This window comes from Ictalurus punctatus, chromosome 11 (genome assembly GCF_001660625.3).
Source record: "Ictalurus punctatus breed USDA103 chromosome 11, Coco_2.0, whole genome shotgun sequence".
In the NCBI taxonomy this organism is placed as follows: Eukaryota; Metazoa; Chordata; class Actinopteri; order Siluriformes; family Ictaluridae; genus Ictalurus; species Ictalurus punctatus.
The window spans coordinates 27,893,699-27,911,198 of NC_030426.2; the positions used below are offsets into that span (position 1 = coordinate 27,893,699).

Here is a 17,500-nt window from a genome sequence, read left to right on the forward strand (position 1 = left end):
CCTTTCCTGGATTATTTCTGACAGGCTCGTGCACCCGGCACCGTTAAAACATCTGGGCGCATGCACGTGAGTAGTCCTTTACTGCACCGCGCATATTCCTGAACACTTCGTTTGTGTGAAATAGTTTGAGATGCATCGCACTTTCCTTTAGACGGGGTCGGACGGATGAGGTGCACGTGCACGCAATGCGCGTGCTGTACATAGAAATAACAGTCATTCTAAATGCGACAGAATTACAGGTTTAGATTAAAAGCACACGTGTGTGTGTGTGTGCGCGTGTGTGTGTGTGCGCGCGCGCGCTATCATACGGTTTCTGGATCACCTTGAGTGGCGGCTCCTTTAAACAAATCTCCGCGCGCGCGCGCGCGCGTGTGTGTGTGTGTGTGTGTGTACCGTTACTGTATCCTGAGGAAGGAGATTTAGAGGTTGGCTTGGCTTTTTGTAACCTGAACCTGCCGCTGTACAGGTCTACACTTCCGGATTGTTTCTGAAGCGCAGGAATGTTAGAAAGGCCTTCAGCCTGTCACGTGATCATCACCTGCTCCCTTTGGATCAGTTCAAGCCCAGAACCTCTCTCATCAGCATGCTGTTATTTTATTTTTGTACTATTCTGACTACAGCACGCTGCTTGTTTTAGAGGATATAGGCCTCCTCCTCTTCTCTCCTTCGTCTTCCTTCCTCCTGCTGCTGCATCCTGAACGTGCTTCACTCCACCGAGAGCTACAGCAGGAGAACATCACATCACATCACATCGCATCACATCGCATCACATCACATCACATCACCAGATCCACACAGCGACATGTACATGTTATTACTGAACTGCCAGCAAAACAAATTCAGTTAAAAGAAAAATATTATCTGCGTTCTTATTTGGTATTGAATTTATTATATCGCACTTTATTTCATTGTATTTAATTAAATGTAACTTTATATTGCAATATTTAAACATTTTTTTTTCAAAAGCTAATAATAATAATAATAAAGATATCACGATACACACGATATATCAGAGCAGCACATGGTGATATAACGGATGAATCCATGCCAGAGTCGGTGCTGTATCACAGCGCTGCCGAGTCTCCAGGGTGTCAGGGCTTGAGGAATACCTGAGCGTCGAGTGCACAAGTAGGCCATGAAGACTGTTAAAGCAGCTCAGGGATGATGAGGAAGTTCGTGATGATGATGATGATGATGATGAAAACATTCATCCTTAATGATTTTCTGTCATGTAAAATAATCTATCAGCTAAAATACAGGACGTATTTTATCATCGTTACAGTTCAATACACAGATTTAAATCTGCGCTCAGTAAATCCAGGACACTGTGTGTGTGTGTGTGTGTGTGTGTGTGTGTGTGTGTGTGTGTGTGTGTGTGTGTGTCTGTGTGTGTGTGTGTGTAGTAAAGTTTTTCCTCACATGTATGAAATTCAGATATTTTATTAATCAGTCATTGGAGAAAAAGCCCAATTTTTGTGAATCTTTGTCCTGATAATGAATCGATTCAATTCAAGATAAAAAAAGGATTATTTTTTATAACTTCTTTTTATATTCTTTTTTCAACGACTTTTAATTTGAACCAAAAACTGTTTTTATGACTCTTTCTGATGATCACAGACCCGTTCGAGTCCCGATTACAAACAACACGCGTAACGTGGGCCACCAGCATCCAACCAATCAGGACAAAGAGGCGTCTCTGCTTGCGTGTCAGTTCATCAAGCTCCGCCTCCTGTGCTATATATTCTAATGTTCTAGGTTTTAGAGGGTGTGGCTTTGGAAGGCTAAACAAAGGGGCTTCAGCCAATCACATCCACTCAGATTAGACCTTTCTGTATCAAGCACTTCTCCATGTCGTGTTCCTCCGTCTCGCTGTATGAGGAGAGCGAATCTTTGGCCTGAGATTTGATTCATGACTCACTGATTTTATTCATTTATTTTTTTATTTGAACTGAAAGCATTTTTTTCCTTTAACTTTTGGACTGACAGCAAATTGATTCAATTCCATAGTCACTGATTTTCCATTTAAAAAAACCCAACAACAACTGATTTTTAAAATTAATATTTCAGCTGATACTGAATCGATTCAGTTTGTGATTCACTGATTTTTCTTTGGAATCAAATGCAATTTTGTAAATCTTTAGCCTGACAATGAACTGATTTGATTCAGGATTCAGTTTCAATTTGAACCAAAAGTGATTTATTAAATTATTTTTTAAAAATCTTAGTCCTGACAGTGAATTGCTTTCTCTTATGAGTCACTAAATTTTATTTTGACTCTTTATGCTGACAATGAATCGATTTGATTTTCCTTTTGTGAATCAAGAATCATTCTTCAAACATTATAATGCATTAAAATATTCCAAAATTATATTTTAAAAAAACAGTTTTACTCTCTACTGAATGCTGTTTATCAGGTTTATTTGGGTGTGATCAGAATGAAACAGAAACGTGATTGGATTGTGAACGCTGTTTGAGGAGGAGCACGACGTGTCACGTTGTCCCGCTGGTCTGCACGTGAAACGTATTTACTCAAAGGTTTATTTTATTAATACATCACGATTAGGATTGTCAGGAATTATAATTGATGCATTAAGAACACTCTGAGAAAGCTGAGCCGTGCGTGTGTGTGCTGTTTCCTGCAGTAAACTCTAAGAGCAGACGCTAAGCAGTGTGTAAAGCTGCTGTATGTGTAATTGAAGTATTGGCTGTGTCTCAGTCGGGGAATGCGTCGTATAGCTGCACTTCAGCTCATCTGCAGGGCGTCACCACCACCGCCGGGCCCAGTGACCGCTGGACTGCTTCATATACATCAGCGTTAGTCGTTAGTCTGATCTTCTGAGAACATCCGAGCCAAAAAAAACCAAACCGAAGCGGTTCGCTCCAGAGAGATCAGATCACTCAGCGTTCTGAAACGCGTGACGTGCAGAGAGGTTTGTGTTTACGTTTGTTCTCTGGAATCACTGTGGGGAAAGTTGTCCTTGTTAATCTGTGAAGAAGTTAATCTGTGTAATTACGGGTTCTTTGCTTCCTGCTTGGAAATGGAAACCCACTGCTGGAGGTTTCTAGATTGGTTTTAAATTGGGAAAATTTCTCGTTCAGTTCACACCAGCTAGGAGAATTCTCTCACGTCGCTTGTTGTTCGTCTCTTGGGCGCGTGTTCTGATTGCTACTGTTGTTGCTTGTGGGCATGGCCTGTCCAGTGTTAGTCTGTATATTATGTATATATTATATATGATATTCTACAGCAAACTAGTTAATTAAATAACGCTTGTGTGCTTGAGCTGTTATGCGCTCAGCTTCGTTGTCAGATTATCAGAATAGATTAGCAAAGCGAGCTAACTCTCCTATCTACATACGCTCACCAGAGGCACCAGCGATCTCTCACATCTACTTCCTTCCTAGCTTCATTGTTCTTCGTAACATCTCTGTACACGTGAGATGAGAAGTCGTGTATATGGCAGGATCAGACGGAAGTATTTGTGCTTTAAGTAACTGCAGGTAGGACGTTGTGAGCGGGGAACTGAAGAAACGTCGCGTCACACGCGCTACAGGATCGGTTTTCAGGAATCGTTCTGGGCGATCGCTTGGATTTGTTGCTCCTTTACAGCATGGTAACTGATTAGCGGGTCCGTGTGGTCGAACGTTAAGTGATGTACGTTAATAAACCCTGCTGTTGGGGTTTATTGCAGACGTTCCTGGGCTTCTTGTCATGTTAATCCAAGCACACTTTGTGTAGCAGGTATCGTTAAGCACTGAGAAATGAGCTGAATGTTACTGAAGCAACAAAAGAGAAATGGTTTCAGTTTCAGTGTTTACATCGGAACTGAGTTAGCATAACGTTCAGTAGTGTTAACTACACTAAAAGTATGTGCACCCCTGACCATCACACCCATATGTGCTTGTTCCTAAAACTGTTTGGACCACGCAGTTGTATAGAACGTCTCTGTACGCTGTAGCTTTACAGTTTCCCTTCAGTGGAAATAAGAATCCCAAACACTGTTCCAGCATGACGACGCTCCTGTGCACAAAGCGAGCTCCATGAAGACGTTGTGTGTGAAGGTTGGAAGAACGTAGAAGAACTCTAAGTGTCAGAGCCCTGACCTCAACCCCCCTGAACAAATTTGGGATGAACTGGAACCGGAGTCTCCTCACATCACCATCAGCACCTGACTTCAACCTCACTAACGCTCTTGTAGCTGAATGAACACTAATCCCCACAGCCACGCCCCAAAATCCCCACAGCCACACCCCAAAATCTAGTAGAAAGCCTTCCCAGAAGACTGGAATGCATTATAACAGCAAAGGGAGAATAAATCTGGAATGGGTCGTTCAACAACATGGGAGTGATGGTCAGGGGTGCACATACTTTAGGCCATAGAGTGTAGCTAACCTAGCAAAGTTTTTGACTGATGTGATCTTATTTTTATCCAGTATAGTGATGTAACTAGACAAGATCTTAGCTAATACAGTAATAAACACATTTCTTTCTCTTATTAACCTCAAGAGAGATATGAGAGAGAGAAGAGAGAGAGAAGAGAGAGAGAATAAATAGAGGGAATAGAGAGAATAGAGAGAGAGAGAAGAGAGAGAGAGTATAAATAGAGGGAATAGAGAGAATAGAGCGAGAGAGAGAGAATAGAGAGAGAGAGAAGAGAGAGAGAATAAATAGAGGGAATAGAGAGAAGAGAGAGAGAATAAATAGAGGGAATAGAGAGAATAGAGCGAGAGAGAGAGAATAGAGAGAGAGAATAAATAGAGGGAATAGAGAGAATAGAGCGAGAGAGAGAGAATAGAGAGAGAGAATAAATAGAGGGAATAGAGAGAATAGAGCGAGAGAGAGAGAATAGAGAGAGAGAATAAATAGAGGGAATAGAGAGAATAGAGCGAGAGAGAGAATAGAGAGAGAGAGAAGAGAGAGAGAAGAGAGAGAGAATAAATAGAGGGAATAGAGAGAATAGAGAGAGAGAGAATAGAGAGAGAGAAGAGAGAGAGAATAAATAGAGGGAATAGAGAGAATAGAGAGAGAGAGAGAGAGAATAGAGAGAGAGAAGAGAGAGAGAATAAATAGAGGGAATAGAGAGAATAGAGAGAGAGAGAGAGAATAGAGAGAGAGAAGAGAGAGAGAATAAATAGAGGGAATAGAGAGAATAGAGAGAGAGAATAGAGAGAGGGATGGTGAGGGAGCGAGTGTTTATAGCTGCTGTAATGTAAGCGAGAACAGGAACTCACTCATTTAAATGTAACTGTAAGCGAATAAAAGTTCTTTAGTGAATAAAAGATTGAGGGTGAATTGCTGAGGCGTGAGAGGAATAACGTGGGGACATTACATTACAGGACCATTCTGTCTGTTTCTGTTGTGTGTGTTATTATACTTCATCGTGTATTAAAGAATATACTGAAACTGTGTTTTTGCGAGAACATCAGATCAGAGTCTTTCTGTGAAGAGATCAGACTTTATTACAATGCATGATATTAAGAATATTGTTGATATCTGATTGGCTGAGGACAGTTGTGAAGTGTTTTCTATTGAATAAAGTACAACTACGTTCACACTGTAAATGTCACATGTTTACGTCTGCGTGTTGTCTCCCATCCCGCAGAACCAGCTGTCCTGGGTGGGTTCTAAATAAAGAGGGCTCTGCTGCAGGATGACAATATGGCTGCGCCGCTGCTCGCACCCCCAGGCCCTGACAGCTTCAAGAAGTTCACCCGGGAGAGTTTGGCCAACATCGAGAAGCGCATTGCTGAGGAAAAGAAGAAGAAACCCGTCAAACCCCGATCCGACAGCAGTCATCGTGATGACGACGACGACAATGGGCCCAAGCCCAACTCCGACCTGGAGGCGGGGAAGAGCCTGCCCTTCATCTACGGGGACGTCCCCTCCAATATGGTGGCCGTGCCTCTGGAGGACTTGGACCCCTTCTATTTGAACAAGAAAGTGAGTGAAATATCGACTCTCTATCCTCTCTCGCGTCGGGATGAGATGATGGGCGGGGCTTCAGGTTTTGGCAGCGGTTGTAAGAAAAACACGTCGTGAGATTTTACAAGTAAAACTCATTCAACAATTTGAATATTTAAATGAGGTGTTTGAATTCTATTCAGTGTTTAAGATCGACTGAATATTTATAAAATTCAGCATTCCTTTTCTTCTTTTCAGTATGTTATTCGTGTTTGCTGAATTCAGCAGGTTATGACTACCTTCACGGCCCTCAGGCGGAGGTCAGGGTTCTACCCAGGCTTGTATAACTGTATTATAAACTGTAACTGAATGGGAGTTTGGTTTTGGGATCCCTGCTGTGAAGCACGGTGGTGCTAGCATCACCTTCCCCTTGTCCTCGTGGTTGTTCCTTGGCGTCGCGGCTCTGTCGTATTCTTTACGGTTTTAATAACGGATTTAAATAAACAAACCCTGATTGAAACGTTTCCAGGTTTTATTGGCACTTTTCAGTATCCGTGTCTGTTCGCACGTGAGCTTCCTGATCGTTGCCCAGGAGTTCTCTCAGACACGGCTCTGACACATTTATACCAGAAATTGTATATTACTATTACTATATTTTACTATACTTCATAGTGCATCGTTCTGAAAGGATATAGCAAAACTGTGTCTTTGTGAGAATATAAAATCAGACTTTACGTACTTTTTTTTTTTTTTTAAACAGTTCAACTGCTGACTGGTTCATTAAATGAAATTGAGTTCTAGCTAGCTTCAGCTAGCTAACTCGCCTAGTTTTCTGTCTAGATTGAAGCAGACTGTTTCGAGCGTGAAACGAGCACAAACGGCGTGAAATAGTTTTAATGATCTGTTTGTGATGTAAATCTTTTCTGAACGATCAGAAAGCTGCAGTTTCACCAGCAGTAAGATGTTTGAATGAATCAGGAGACCGAGAGCCAGGGTCGAGTAGAGAAGGGATGGTTTATTATGTCTTTATTACAGTCTGTAGTCTAAACGTGAAGATATAATATCGATATCGTGAAAAATGATCTCAGAATGTCAGAATATTGTTATATCTCTTTTTATTTCAATTCCTCGTAACTTGTTAGTAGACCTGCATCTCATCACACATCAAGCTCTTAAAGAATGGAGATGTGAGATATGTTGTAGTATCGTAGAGCTCTAACGTATAAATACGGCAAAACGTTCTGGAACGTGCGAAGTAATCAGAGCTACGTACTTCGTTAGCGTATTATAGCAGCGTGTGAAAGTAAAAGATAAAAGTCAAGAAGAACAGATTCGGTCTCCTCTGGACACTGAGACTGTTTTAAATCTTTAACAACGCAACATCTGCCCTTACTCGTCCACTCTGAGTGAGAGACCGTAGAGTGAAAAACACTGGGCTTTACCTTTAATGGATGGAGTTGGAGGTGAGGTGATGTTCAGTATGTAGGTTAGAGGATGGATCGCTCTGCAGCTTTCTCCTCGATGAGTAGAGCAATATTTAGAGGGTGGGAAGCCAACAGTCTGTCGCAGTGTGTGTGTGTGTGTGTGTGTGTGTGTGTGTGTGTGTGTGTGTGTCTGTGTGTGTGTGTGTGGGGAAGCCTGTACTCAGTATTCAGTAACACACCAAGCCTGCTGCTTTATTCACAGCTTCAGGATTCAGTGTTTCAGTGACAGATGACTGGAAACGGACGGCATATTTCCTCATGTCTGACATACGAGTCTCATAATCTTACCTTTTACTGAAACATCTTACGTTCTTAACCACAGAGAGAGAGAGAGACAGGAATGAGGGATGAACTGAGAGAGAGAGAGACGGGAATGAGGGATGAACTGAGAGAGAGAGAGACGGGAATGAAGGATGGACTGAGAGAGAAAGACAGGAATGAGGGATGGACTAAAAGAAAGACAGGAATGAGGGATGAACTGAGAGAGAGACGGGAATGAGGGATGAACTAAAAGAAAGACAGGAATGAGGGATGAACAGAGAGAGAGACAGGAATGAGGGATGAACAGAGAGAGAGACAGGAATGAGGGATGAACTGAGAGAGAGAGAGACAGGAATGAGGGATGAACTGAGAGAGAGAGAGACAGGAATGAGGGATGAACAGAGAGAGAGACAGGAATGAGGGATGAACAGAGGGAGAGACAGGAATGAGGGATGGACTAAAAGAAAGACAGGAATGAGGGATGAACTGAGAGAGAGATGGGAATGAGGGATGAACAGGGACCGAGAGACAGGAATGAGGGATGGACTAAAAGAAAGACAGGAATGAGGGATGAACAGAGAGAGAGACAGGAATGAGGGATGGACTAAAAGAAAGACAGGAATGAGGGATGGAGAGAGATGCAGGAACAAGGGATGGATTGAAACAGAGCATGGACTGAAAGAAAGACAGAGAGAGACAGGAACTCGACATTACTGCATCTATTTTTAATCTAATTAGATTTCAGTAAGATTTTCACTCACATCTCAAGTGTCTCTGGTGTTTCCCTGTGTGTGTGTGTGTGTGTGTGTGTGTGTGCGCGAGTGTGTGTGAGTGTGTGTGTGTGTGTGTGTGTGTGTGTGCACGTGTGTGTGTGTGTGTGTGTGTGTGTGTGTGTGTGTGTGTGTGTGTGTGTGCGCGAGTGTGTGTGAGTGTGTGTGTGTGTGTGTGTGTGTGTGTGTGCGTGAGTGTGTGTGTGTGTGTTGTGTGTGTGTGTGCGTGAGTGTGTGTGTGTGTGTGTGTGTGTGCGCGAGTGTGTGTGAGTGTGTGTGTGTGTGTGTGTGTGTGTGTGCGTGAGTGTGTGTGTGTGTGTTGTGTGTGTGTGTGTGTGTGTGTGTGTGTGTGTGTGTGTGTGCGCGAGTGTGTGTGAGTGTGTGTGTGTGTGTGTGTGTGTGTGTGCGTGAGTGTGTGTGTGTGTGTTGTGTGTGTGTGTGCGTGAGTGTGTGTGTGTGTGTGTGTGTGTGCGCGAGTGTGTGTGAGTGTGTTTGTGCGAGTGTGTGCGTGTGTGCACGTGTGTGTGTGTGTGTGTGCGTGAGTGTGTGTGTGTGTTGTGTGTGTGTGTGTGTGCGTGAGTGTGTGTGTGTGTGTGTGTGTGTGCGCGAGTGTGTGTGTGTGCGTGTGTGTGTGTGCGTGTGTGTGTGTGCGTGTGTGTGTGTGCGTGTGTGTGTGTGTTGTGTGTGTGTGTGTGTGTGTGTTGTGTGTGTGTGTGTGTGTGTGTGTGTGCGCGAGTGTGTGTGTGTGTGTGCGCGAGTGTGTGTGTGTGTGCGCGCGAGTGTGTGTGTGTGTGCGCGAGTGTGTGTGTGTGTGCGAGTGTGTGTGTTGCTGCAGAGGGATGATGTAAGGGGAATGCCGTGTTTATGGTTAAAAAAAGAAGAAAACTAAAACGGATTTTATTTTCTGAAAAACCAAACTGCAAAAAAGATGTAGCTGTTTGATGTCCTGCACTGGAGGCAGCGGGACCCCCGTGATGTTCTCCACTGTCTTCACTATCTGCTGCAGGATGCTCTGCAGGTCCCAGACCAGACAGTGATGAAGTTAGTAGGAGACTCGCAGTGGCACTTCTGTAAAATATGGTGAGCATGTGGGGGGAGGCCTCAGTGCTCTCCTCAGTGAACGTAGGAAATGGAGGTGCTGCTCGGCTTTTTTGGTCAGGGACGTGGTGTGAGACCAGGTTGGGTCATCAGATGTGCACTCCGAGAAGCTTGGAGGTCGACACTGTCTCTACAGGACGGCGTGGCTGAGCGGTGGTGAGTGGTGCACACTGGTCTTGCCTTGCTCCACTCTCATCGCTTTTGCTAATGCGTTCCACTACTGTGGTGTTCTCTACAAACTTCATGATGCAGTCATAACGCCATCAGCGAGAATAGCTGAGTGTGACAGTGCTGGAGGTGCTGCATCTGATCTGAACACTCTGTGGTTTCTACAGTCAGGAAGTCCAGAGCTTGTTGGAGATGGATGGAGTGACGCCCAGCAGGTTCAGCTTTGTGACAAGTTAATGACGTTAATCGAGTTATTGAACGCTGAACATCATGCTAATTACAGCGTGTTTCCTTCTTGTCAGGGTGACACGGGATAGGTGAGTGACTATGGATATGAGCGGTGCCCATGGAGTGGTTTGAGAGATATGTAAACTGGTAAGGGTCAATGAGGTTGGAAGTGAAGCCTTGAGATGTCCCACTTCCATCGTCAGTAGTGACTCAAGCACATCATGGTAGCGCTCTTTGGCACAGGAGTTTTTGGTGTTGTCGATGTGAAGCAACGGGCCACGAGCGCCTGCCTCGGAGAGATGTTGAGTTTGTCTGTGAGGACATCAGTCACCTCGGTGCATTCTCTGAGGCAGGACCAATTTGAGGTTTTCCTGATTAAAGTCACCAGCAACGATGAAGCAGCCATCTGGTTGTGCAGTCTGTAATTTACTCTCAGACTCGTATATATTTTCTCTAGTGCTTCCTTTGTATTAGCATCAGACGGATGTACACAGCGACAAAGATCACAGCTGTGAACTCTCTTTCTTATAGGGAAAGAAACGGATTCAGTAGAATTTTTATTTATATAGTGTTTTAACAATGGACATCCAGATCCAGATTTAGATTTATTCCTAACGAGCAAGCCAGTGGTGACGGTGGCCAGGACAAACTCCCTGAGAAAGAAGAACATGAGGAAGAACCTTGACAGGAATCAGAAACAGAAAGGAACCCATCCTCATCTGGGTGACGCCGGATAGTTATTAGGTTTCCACAACTTGCTTTAAAGTCAGTAGATCTTCAGTATGAACATCAGGGTCTTGTCCAGGTGATGTTATCCACTGAATAATGGATAAGACTGCTTCCGAATGGAACCATCCGTAGTCCTCTTTCGGCTATCCACGTGAGGCCATCCTCCTGAGCACCAGCGAATGACTGTCATGTGGAGGAGGCTCTGAGCAGAAGTAAAGCATCAGGATGGATCAGGCGGTGTGAGACGGAGAGAACACAGATTATTAGGTACAGTCTTATCCTGGGAAGGTGTAAGAAGATGTACATTGTGTGCAGAGTGCATGCAGGGACTCCAGTAGGACTAGCTATGAGCATGTAATGAAAAGGGAAAGCCAGAAGGTAACGCAGACATGACGACGGCCCGGGACATAAAGGGCCAGCCGCTCCACCATCAACAAACCTTAATGACCGCGCAAGAGTGGGTTCTGTCCTTGGAATATTATCTACATGAGCATCAGATGAAAGACTGGAGTCAGTCATCACACCAAGGTCTTTTACTGCTGCACATGATAAAACAGAAAGTCCATCCAGAGTTACTGTGAGATCAGACAGATTACCTCTAGCTACACGTGGTTCTAGTAGAAGTACAGTGCTGTGAAAAAGTATTTGCCCCATCCTGATTTCTTCTGTTTTTGTGTATATTTCATACGAAATAGTTTTAGATCTTCAAAGGCAAGCTGAGTTAACATACAATGCAGTTTTTATTTATTTATTTCTTTATTTATTATTAAAACAGAAAAAGTCATCCAACACCTCTCACCCATGTGAAAAACTAATTGCCCCCTAAAACTTTAGCAGCATTAACTGCAATCAAACTCTTCCGAGAACTGGAGATCAGACATTCACAGTGCTGTGGTGGAATTTTGTCCCACTCTTCTTTGTAGAACTGCTTTAGTTCAGTCACACTGGGGGTTTGGATCATTGTCTTGCTGCAGAATCCAGTTGCACTCGAGTTTAGACTTACAGACTGAAGACCGGACATTCTCCTTCAGGATTTTCTGCTAGAGAGCAGAATTCATGTTTCCCTCAATTACTGCACGTTGCCCAGACCCTGAAGCAGCAGAGCATCCCCACACCATCACACCTCCTCCACCATGCTTGGCGATCTTTTGTATGATGTATGATGATCTTTTTGTGGAATTCGGTGTTTGGTTTACGCCAGGTGTTTGGTTTACCCCTCTCTTCCAAACTGTTCCATTTTCCACTCATCAGTCCACAGAACATTCTCCCAAAAGGTTTGAGGATCATCAAGGAGTGTTTTGGTGAAATTCAGATGAGTCTTAATGTTCTTCTGGGTTAGCAGTGGTTTTCACCTCGCCACTCTTCCATGGAGCCGTGTTCCCCCAGTGTCTTTCTGATAGTGGAGTCATGAACACTGACCTTTATTGATGCAAGAGAGGCCTGTAGTTCCTTTGATGTTGTCCTTGGATCTTTTGTGACTTCCTGGATGAGTCGTCGCTGTGCTCTTGGAGGAATTTCGGAAGGTCGGACACTTCTGGGAAGGTTCACTACAGTGCAGAGTTTTTCCATTTGGAGATAATGGTTCTCGATGTGGTTCTTTGGAGTCCCAGAGCCTTTGAAATAGATTTGTAACCCTTCCCAGACTGACGTATTTCAGTCACCTTCTTTTTCATCTTTTCTGGAATTTCTTTCGACCTTGGCGTAGTGTGTTACTGGGTAAGATCTTTTAACCTTTTAATAGATTTGGGGAATTAGTAATTCTCACACAGTTGGTATTGGATAACTTTTTTTTTTGCTTCAATAAACATTATCATTTATTATCATGTTAATTTCTGAAATAATTTAGTATGAGATATTCACAAAAACAGAAGAAATCAGGAAATATACATTTTCACTGCACTGTACTTCTGTCTGGTTGGAATTGAGTAGGAGGAAGTTACTCAACGTCCAGTGTCTAATGTCCTTTACACATTCCTCAATTTTATTAAGCTGCTGTCTGTCGTCTGGCTTTACTAAAACATACAGCTGTGTATCATCAGCATAACAGTGGAAGATAATTCCATGTTTAACAATAATTTTACCCAGAGGCAGCATATATAGTCATAATAAATAACTAAATACCTAGAAACTTAGAAATATAGAAACCCTTAAAGGTTCTCGCTCTCGCTCTCGCTCTCTCTCTGCAGTGATCCTTAAAGGTGCTTAAAGGTCACCTTTTTAAGAGGCTATTGTATTGCGTGTCATCAGTGTAGAACAGGAAGGCAGTACAGTCATGAATACGCGAGACAGAAATGAGGTTTTATTGCAGGGTTGCTAGATTAACTCTCAATAATAGGGTGAGGAGATCAGCATTCTGGGAGAGCCTCAGAGTAGAGACGCTCTACTCCCCCTAAGCCCCTCCCCCCACCCCCAAATTGAGAGGAGCTAGTTGAGGTGGTTTGGGCACCCCCTGATCGGCTCCTGGTAGCGCTCTACCACGTCCGCAGAGCAGACCCAGGACCTGCTGGAGAGATATCATCTCACAGTTGGCCTGGGAACATCTGGGGATCTGGGGAAGAGGAGCTGGAGTCTGTGGCCATGGGATAGAGGAGTCTCCGCTTGCTCCCAATCACAACATGGACCAGAAAAAGTGGAAGGAATATGAATGACTGAATAAATGAACGAATGACACTAACGCAACAACTTTTATACATTTTATCCTGTAGAAACTGTGATGTGACTATAAATGGAAATTGAAATAGAAATCTGTTTTTTGTGAATGTCATGTTTAAAAGGCTGTTTGAAGGTAAAACAACACGTTTGAATGGCCCTAAAACAGAACCTTGAGGGACATTATATCACATTCTAAAGTTTCTCCATTAATACTCCCCCCCCCCCCCCCCCCCCAACAACCAGTAACAGTCTGTCAGTACATGAAAGCTGCTTCAAATCGGGTTAGCATATGTATGATTTTGTCTTTATAATAATAATAATAATAATAATAATAATAATAATAATAATGTTACACTGTTTCTCTCATGAGGATTAAAAGATGTTGAGAGATCACAGGATGGTTTTTGCCAAATCAGCCAAGCAGTGAGAGTCTGAGGGGAGCGTTGCAGTGCTGTTCCCCCTGCTTCGCTCTGGAGTCAGCACTTCCTGTTCTTGATGGATAGTGATGTTAGCCGTTAGCGTTAGCGTTAGTGTTACAGTCTGACTTCCAGTAAACGGTCTGTTCTCTTGGCCAGTGCTCACTGCGGTTCTCTTCCAGTTATTATTATATCATGAGAAACACTTTGCTGCGTGACGTTTGCTCATGAGCGTGTCGTCCGTGACCTTCGCGGGAGAGTGAGAAATGTTACAAAATTAAAAATATTATGTACTTACATTTATATTGCAGTGTTTTTCTGTTCACCAGTTCCCTTTTTATTACATATTTTATGTGTGAATTAGAACTATTATTATAATGTTTATATGCTGAAACACAATATTTCCATTTTAATCCGGGGACCGCAGATTAGCCACTGGGATATCAAATCTGACACATCATAAATACCAGTGTCAGTATTCATGTGTATTTTCTCTGTTAAATAAACAAACAAACAAACAAACAAACACATGACTTCATAATGTGAAAAGTAATCTGTATAAAAGATGATTCGAGTTGCATGTGTGTGTTACTTCATCTGTATTTCAGTGCACTGATTTGTTATTATTAATTTGTTTTTCTCTTTCTCTCACTCCCTCTCTTTCTCTGTCTCTCTCTTTCTCTCTCTGTCTCTGTCTCTCTCACTATCTCTGTCTCTCTCTGTCTCTCTCTCTGTCTCTCTCTCTGTCTCTCTCTGTCTCTCTCTCTGTCTCTCTCTCTCGCTCTCTGTCTCTCTCTCTGTCTCTCTCTCTGTCTCACTCTGTCTCTCTCTGTCTCTCTCTGTCTCTCTCTGTCTCTCTCTCTGTCTCTCTCTCTCGCTCTCTGTCTCTCTCTCTGTCTCTCTCTCTGTCTCACTCTGTCTCTCTCTCTCGCTCTCTGTCTCTCTCTCTCTGTCTCTCTGTCTCTGTCTCTGTCTCTCGCTCTCTCTGTCTCTCTCTCTGTCTTTCTCTCTCTCCCTGTCTCTCTCTCTCTCTTTCTCTCTCTCCCTCTCTTTCTCTCTCCCTCTGTCTCTCTCTCTGTCTCTCTGTACAGACCTTTATAGTGCTAAACAAAGGGAAAACGATCTTCCGCTTCAGTGCCACGCCCTCGTTGTATATCATTAGCCCTTTTAATCTGTTCAGGCGAATAGCTATTAAAATATTGATACATTCATATCCTTTTCACTGCTTTCTATTTAAACACTGTACTTTTCTGAACCTGTATCACCAGCTGTGTTATTTTTATACTAAATTCACTTCAATTTTATTTATGTCGCACTTTCCACAGCAGACACGTCACTGTCCCGATGATCTGTTCTGTAATGTGTGATAGAGTTGAACCCCATTCCTGTACTCACGGTTAATCTCTGTGTGTTTGGTGGAGAATTCAGCAGCGCTGTGATTATGTCTGAAGGTTTTTGATCATTAGAGTACTTCCTGATGTACGCCTTTTAAAGTTTTATAGACGTGGCTCTCAGTGTGTCCATTTCACTTACTGATGACTCATGGGAAGAAAAAAACCTCAGATCAAATCGGCAGCATAAGCTTTGACCTTTGACCCCAGGAATCGTTGCAGTGATGGTGTTATTAATGACTCAGTGCAGGTTTCAGCAGAAAATGTTCTGTTTATTATTGCCTCTATTCATATATACAGTGTGTGTGTGTGTGTCTATATATATATATATATATATATATATATATATAGTCTTTAAATGGCACAAATTAATTTCTCAATGAATAATAAAACAAATAAGAAATCAGAGATCATCAGTCAGTGACGGATCAGAAGGTCACGGATCTCAATTTTTTAAAAAAACTTTTGGATATTTATTTATTCTTTTTGTAGTTGGGAACTTTATTTTATTCATAAACATGTATGAAATTTTTTGGTCATTAGCATATTGAATGCATTTTATCATGAGTAAAGTTTTATTGTGGCCTGCCGCTGGATCTTTTGGCTGTGAAATGTGTTTAAATTTGATTTATTGTTATTACGTTGCATTATGATAAATCAGTTCAGTTTTATTTGTATTGAGCTTTTAACAGTGGACGTCGTCCCGGAGCAGCGCTACAGAAATATATACACTCAGGATATAGATGTTAAATGTATGAATTTATCTCTAATGAGCAGACAGAGGAGACGTGGTGAAGAAAAACTCCCTGAGACGATATGAGGAAGAAACCTCGAGAGGAACCGGACTCAAAAGGGAACCCGTCCTCATCTGGGTGACACCGGATAGTGCAATTATAAATAAATACACCCCTTCTGTAAATGTGGTAAGACTACATGCTGAAATAGTGCAGTTGTGTAACCAGGAAATTCATTACAGTTTCTACAGGAAGTCTGTTTTGTTGAAATTCTCCACTGTTCACTGATGGAGACTCGAGTGTGACTTCCAACTGATGCTCTCAGGAGTATCATGTGTAGCTTGACAGAGAGAGAGAGAGAGAGAGAGAGAGAGAGAGAGAGAGAGATATTATTAGGTATGCTTACTGTCCCGTAATAGTTAAGGATCATGTACTTCGTGTGAGTGAAAGCAGGGACTCTGGCAAGATTAGCTATGACATCATAACTAAAAGGGACAACCAGAAGGGAACAAAGACACGAGGACTCCCTGGGACATAATGCAGCCAGCCACTTCACCATCAACACACCTGGGTGAGGGTGTGAAAGTGGGGGAACAACAGCATCCAACATCCCAGTTCACCACAACACTCTCTACCTGTGATCCTCTAGATCTGCTCCTTTACCTAAGAAAAAACTATTCACTAAAAGCTTGAGTAAACAAATATGTTTTCAGTCTGGACTTAAACACTGAGACTGTGTCTGAGTCCCAACACTAATAGGAAGACTGTTCCATAACTGTGGGGCTCTATAAGAGAAAGCTCTTCCCCCTGCTGTAGCCTTCACTATTCCAGGTACCAACAAATAGCCTGCATCTTTTGATTTAAGTAGGCGTGGAGGATCATAAAAGACCAAAAGTTCTCTCAGGTACTGTGGTGCGAGACCATTCAGTGCTTTATAGGTTAATAATAGTATTTTATAATCAATGTGAGATTTCACTGTGAGCCAATGCAGTGTGGATTAGATCGGGGTGATGTGGTCGTATCTTCTGGTTCTAGTGAGGACTCTAGCAGCTGCATTCTGGACTAACTGGAGTTTGTTTATGCTCCTACTGGAACATCCAGACAGTAAGACATTACAGTAATCTAATCTAGAGGTGACGAAAGCATGAACTAGTATTTCCGCATCATGTAGTGACAATATATTTCTTATCTTAGAAATATTTCTGAGATGAAAGAAGGCTATCCTAGTAATATTATCTACATGAGCATCAGATGATAGACTGGAGTCAATAATCACTCCAAGGTCTTTTACTGCTGCACATGATGAAACAGAAAGAACATCCAGAGCCAACAGTTTGCTGATTAGTGTAAAATTATTCAGTGCGTGTGTATGAGTGTGTGTGTGTGTGTGTGTGTGTGTGTGTGTGTGTGAGATGTTCTTCCAGAACTTTCCTTAACTCTCTCTCACAGTTTTCAGCATGATCATAATGTGCACCATTTTAACCAACTGTGTGTTCATGACATTCAGCAACCCGCCAGAATGGTCCAAACAAGTCGAGTGAGTAATTCTATTCTGTTCTCATATATATTTATATTTATATATATTGTTTTACTGTATTCTGTTTTATAGAATAAAATAGATTTATGATGTTTTGTATTCAATTGTGTGTTCGCTCTCTTATTCCATTTTA

The 17,500-nt window shown here is 42.6% G+C and overlaps 1 protein-coding gene across 2 annotated transcripts in view; it reads left to right on the plus strand.

Moving 5' to 3' along the window:
- The window catches only part of scn8ab (sodium channel, voltage gated, type VIII, alpha subunit b), a 96,110-nt gene that overhangs the window by 2,732 nt on the left and 75,878 nt on the right, over window positions 1–17,500 (plus strand). The window contains exons 2-4 of one of the 2 annotated variants that reach the window (XM_017480480.3): window positions 5,601–5,938; window positions 14,797–14,915; window positions 17,278–17,367. In XM_017480480.3, the coding sequence (XP_017335969.1) occupies window positions 5,657–5,938; window positions 14,797–14,915; window positions 17,278–17,367 (491 nt within the window). In that variant the 5' untranslated portion in view covers window positions 5,601–5,656. Of the gene's footprint in view, window positions 1–5,600; window positions 5,939–14,796; window positions 14,916–17,277; window positions 17,368–17,500 lie in introns of those variants that run through there. The other variant, XM_053683604.1, reaches the window with a different exon arrangement.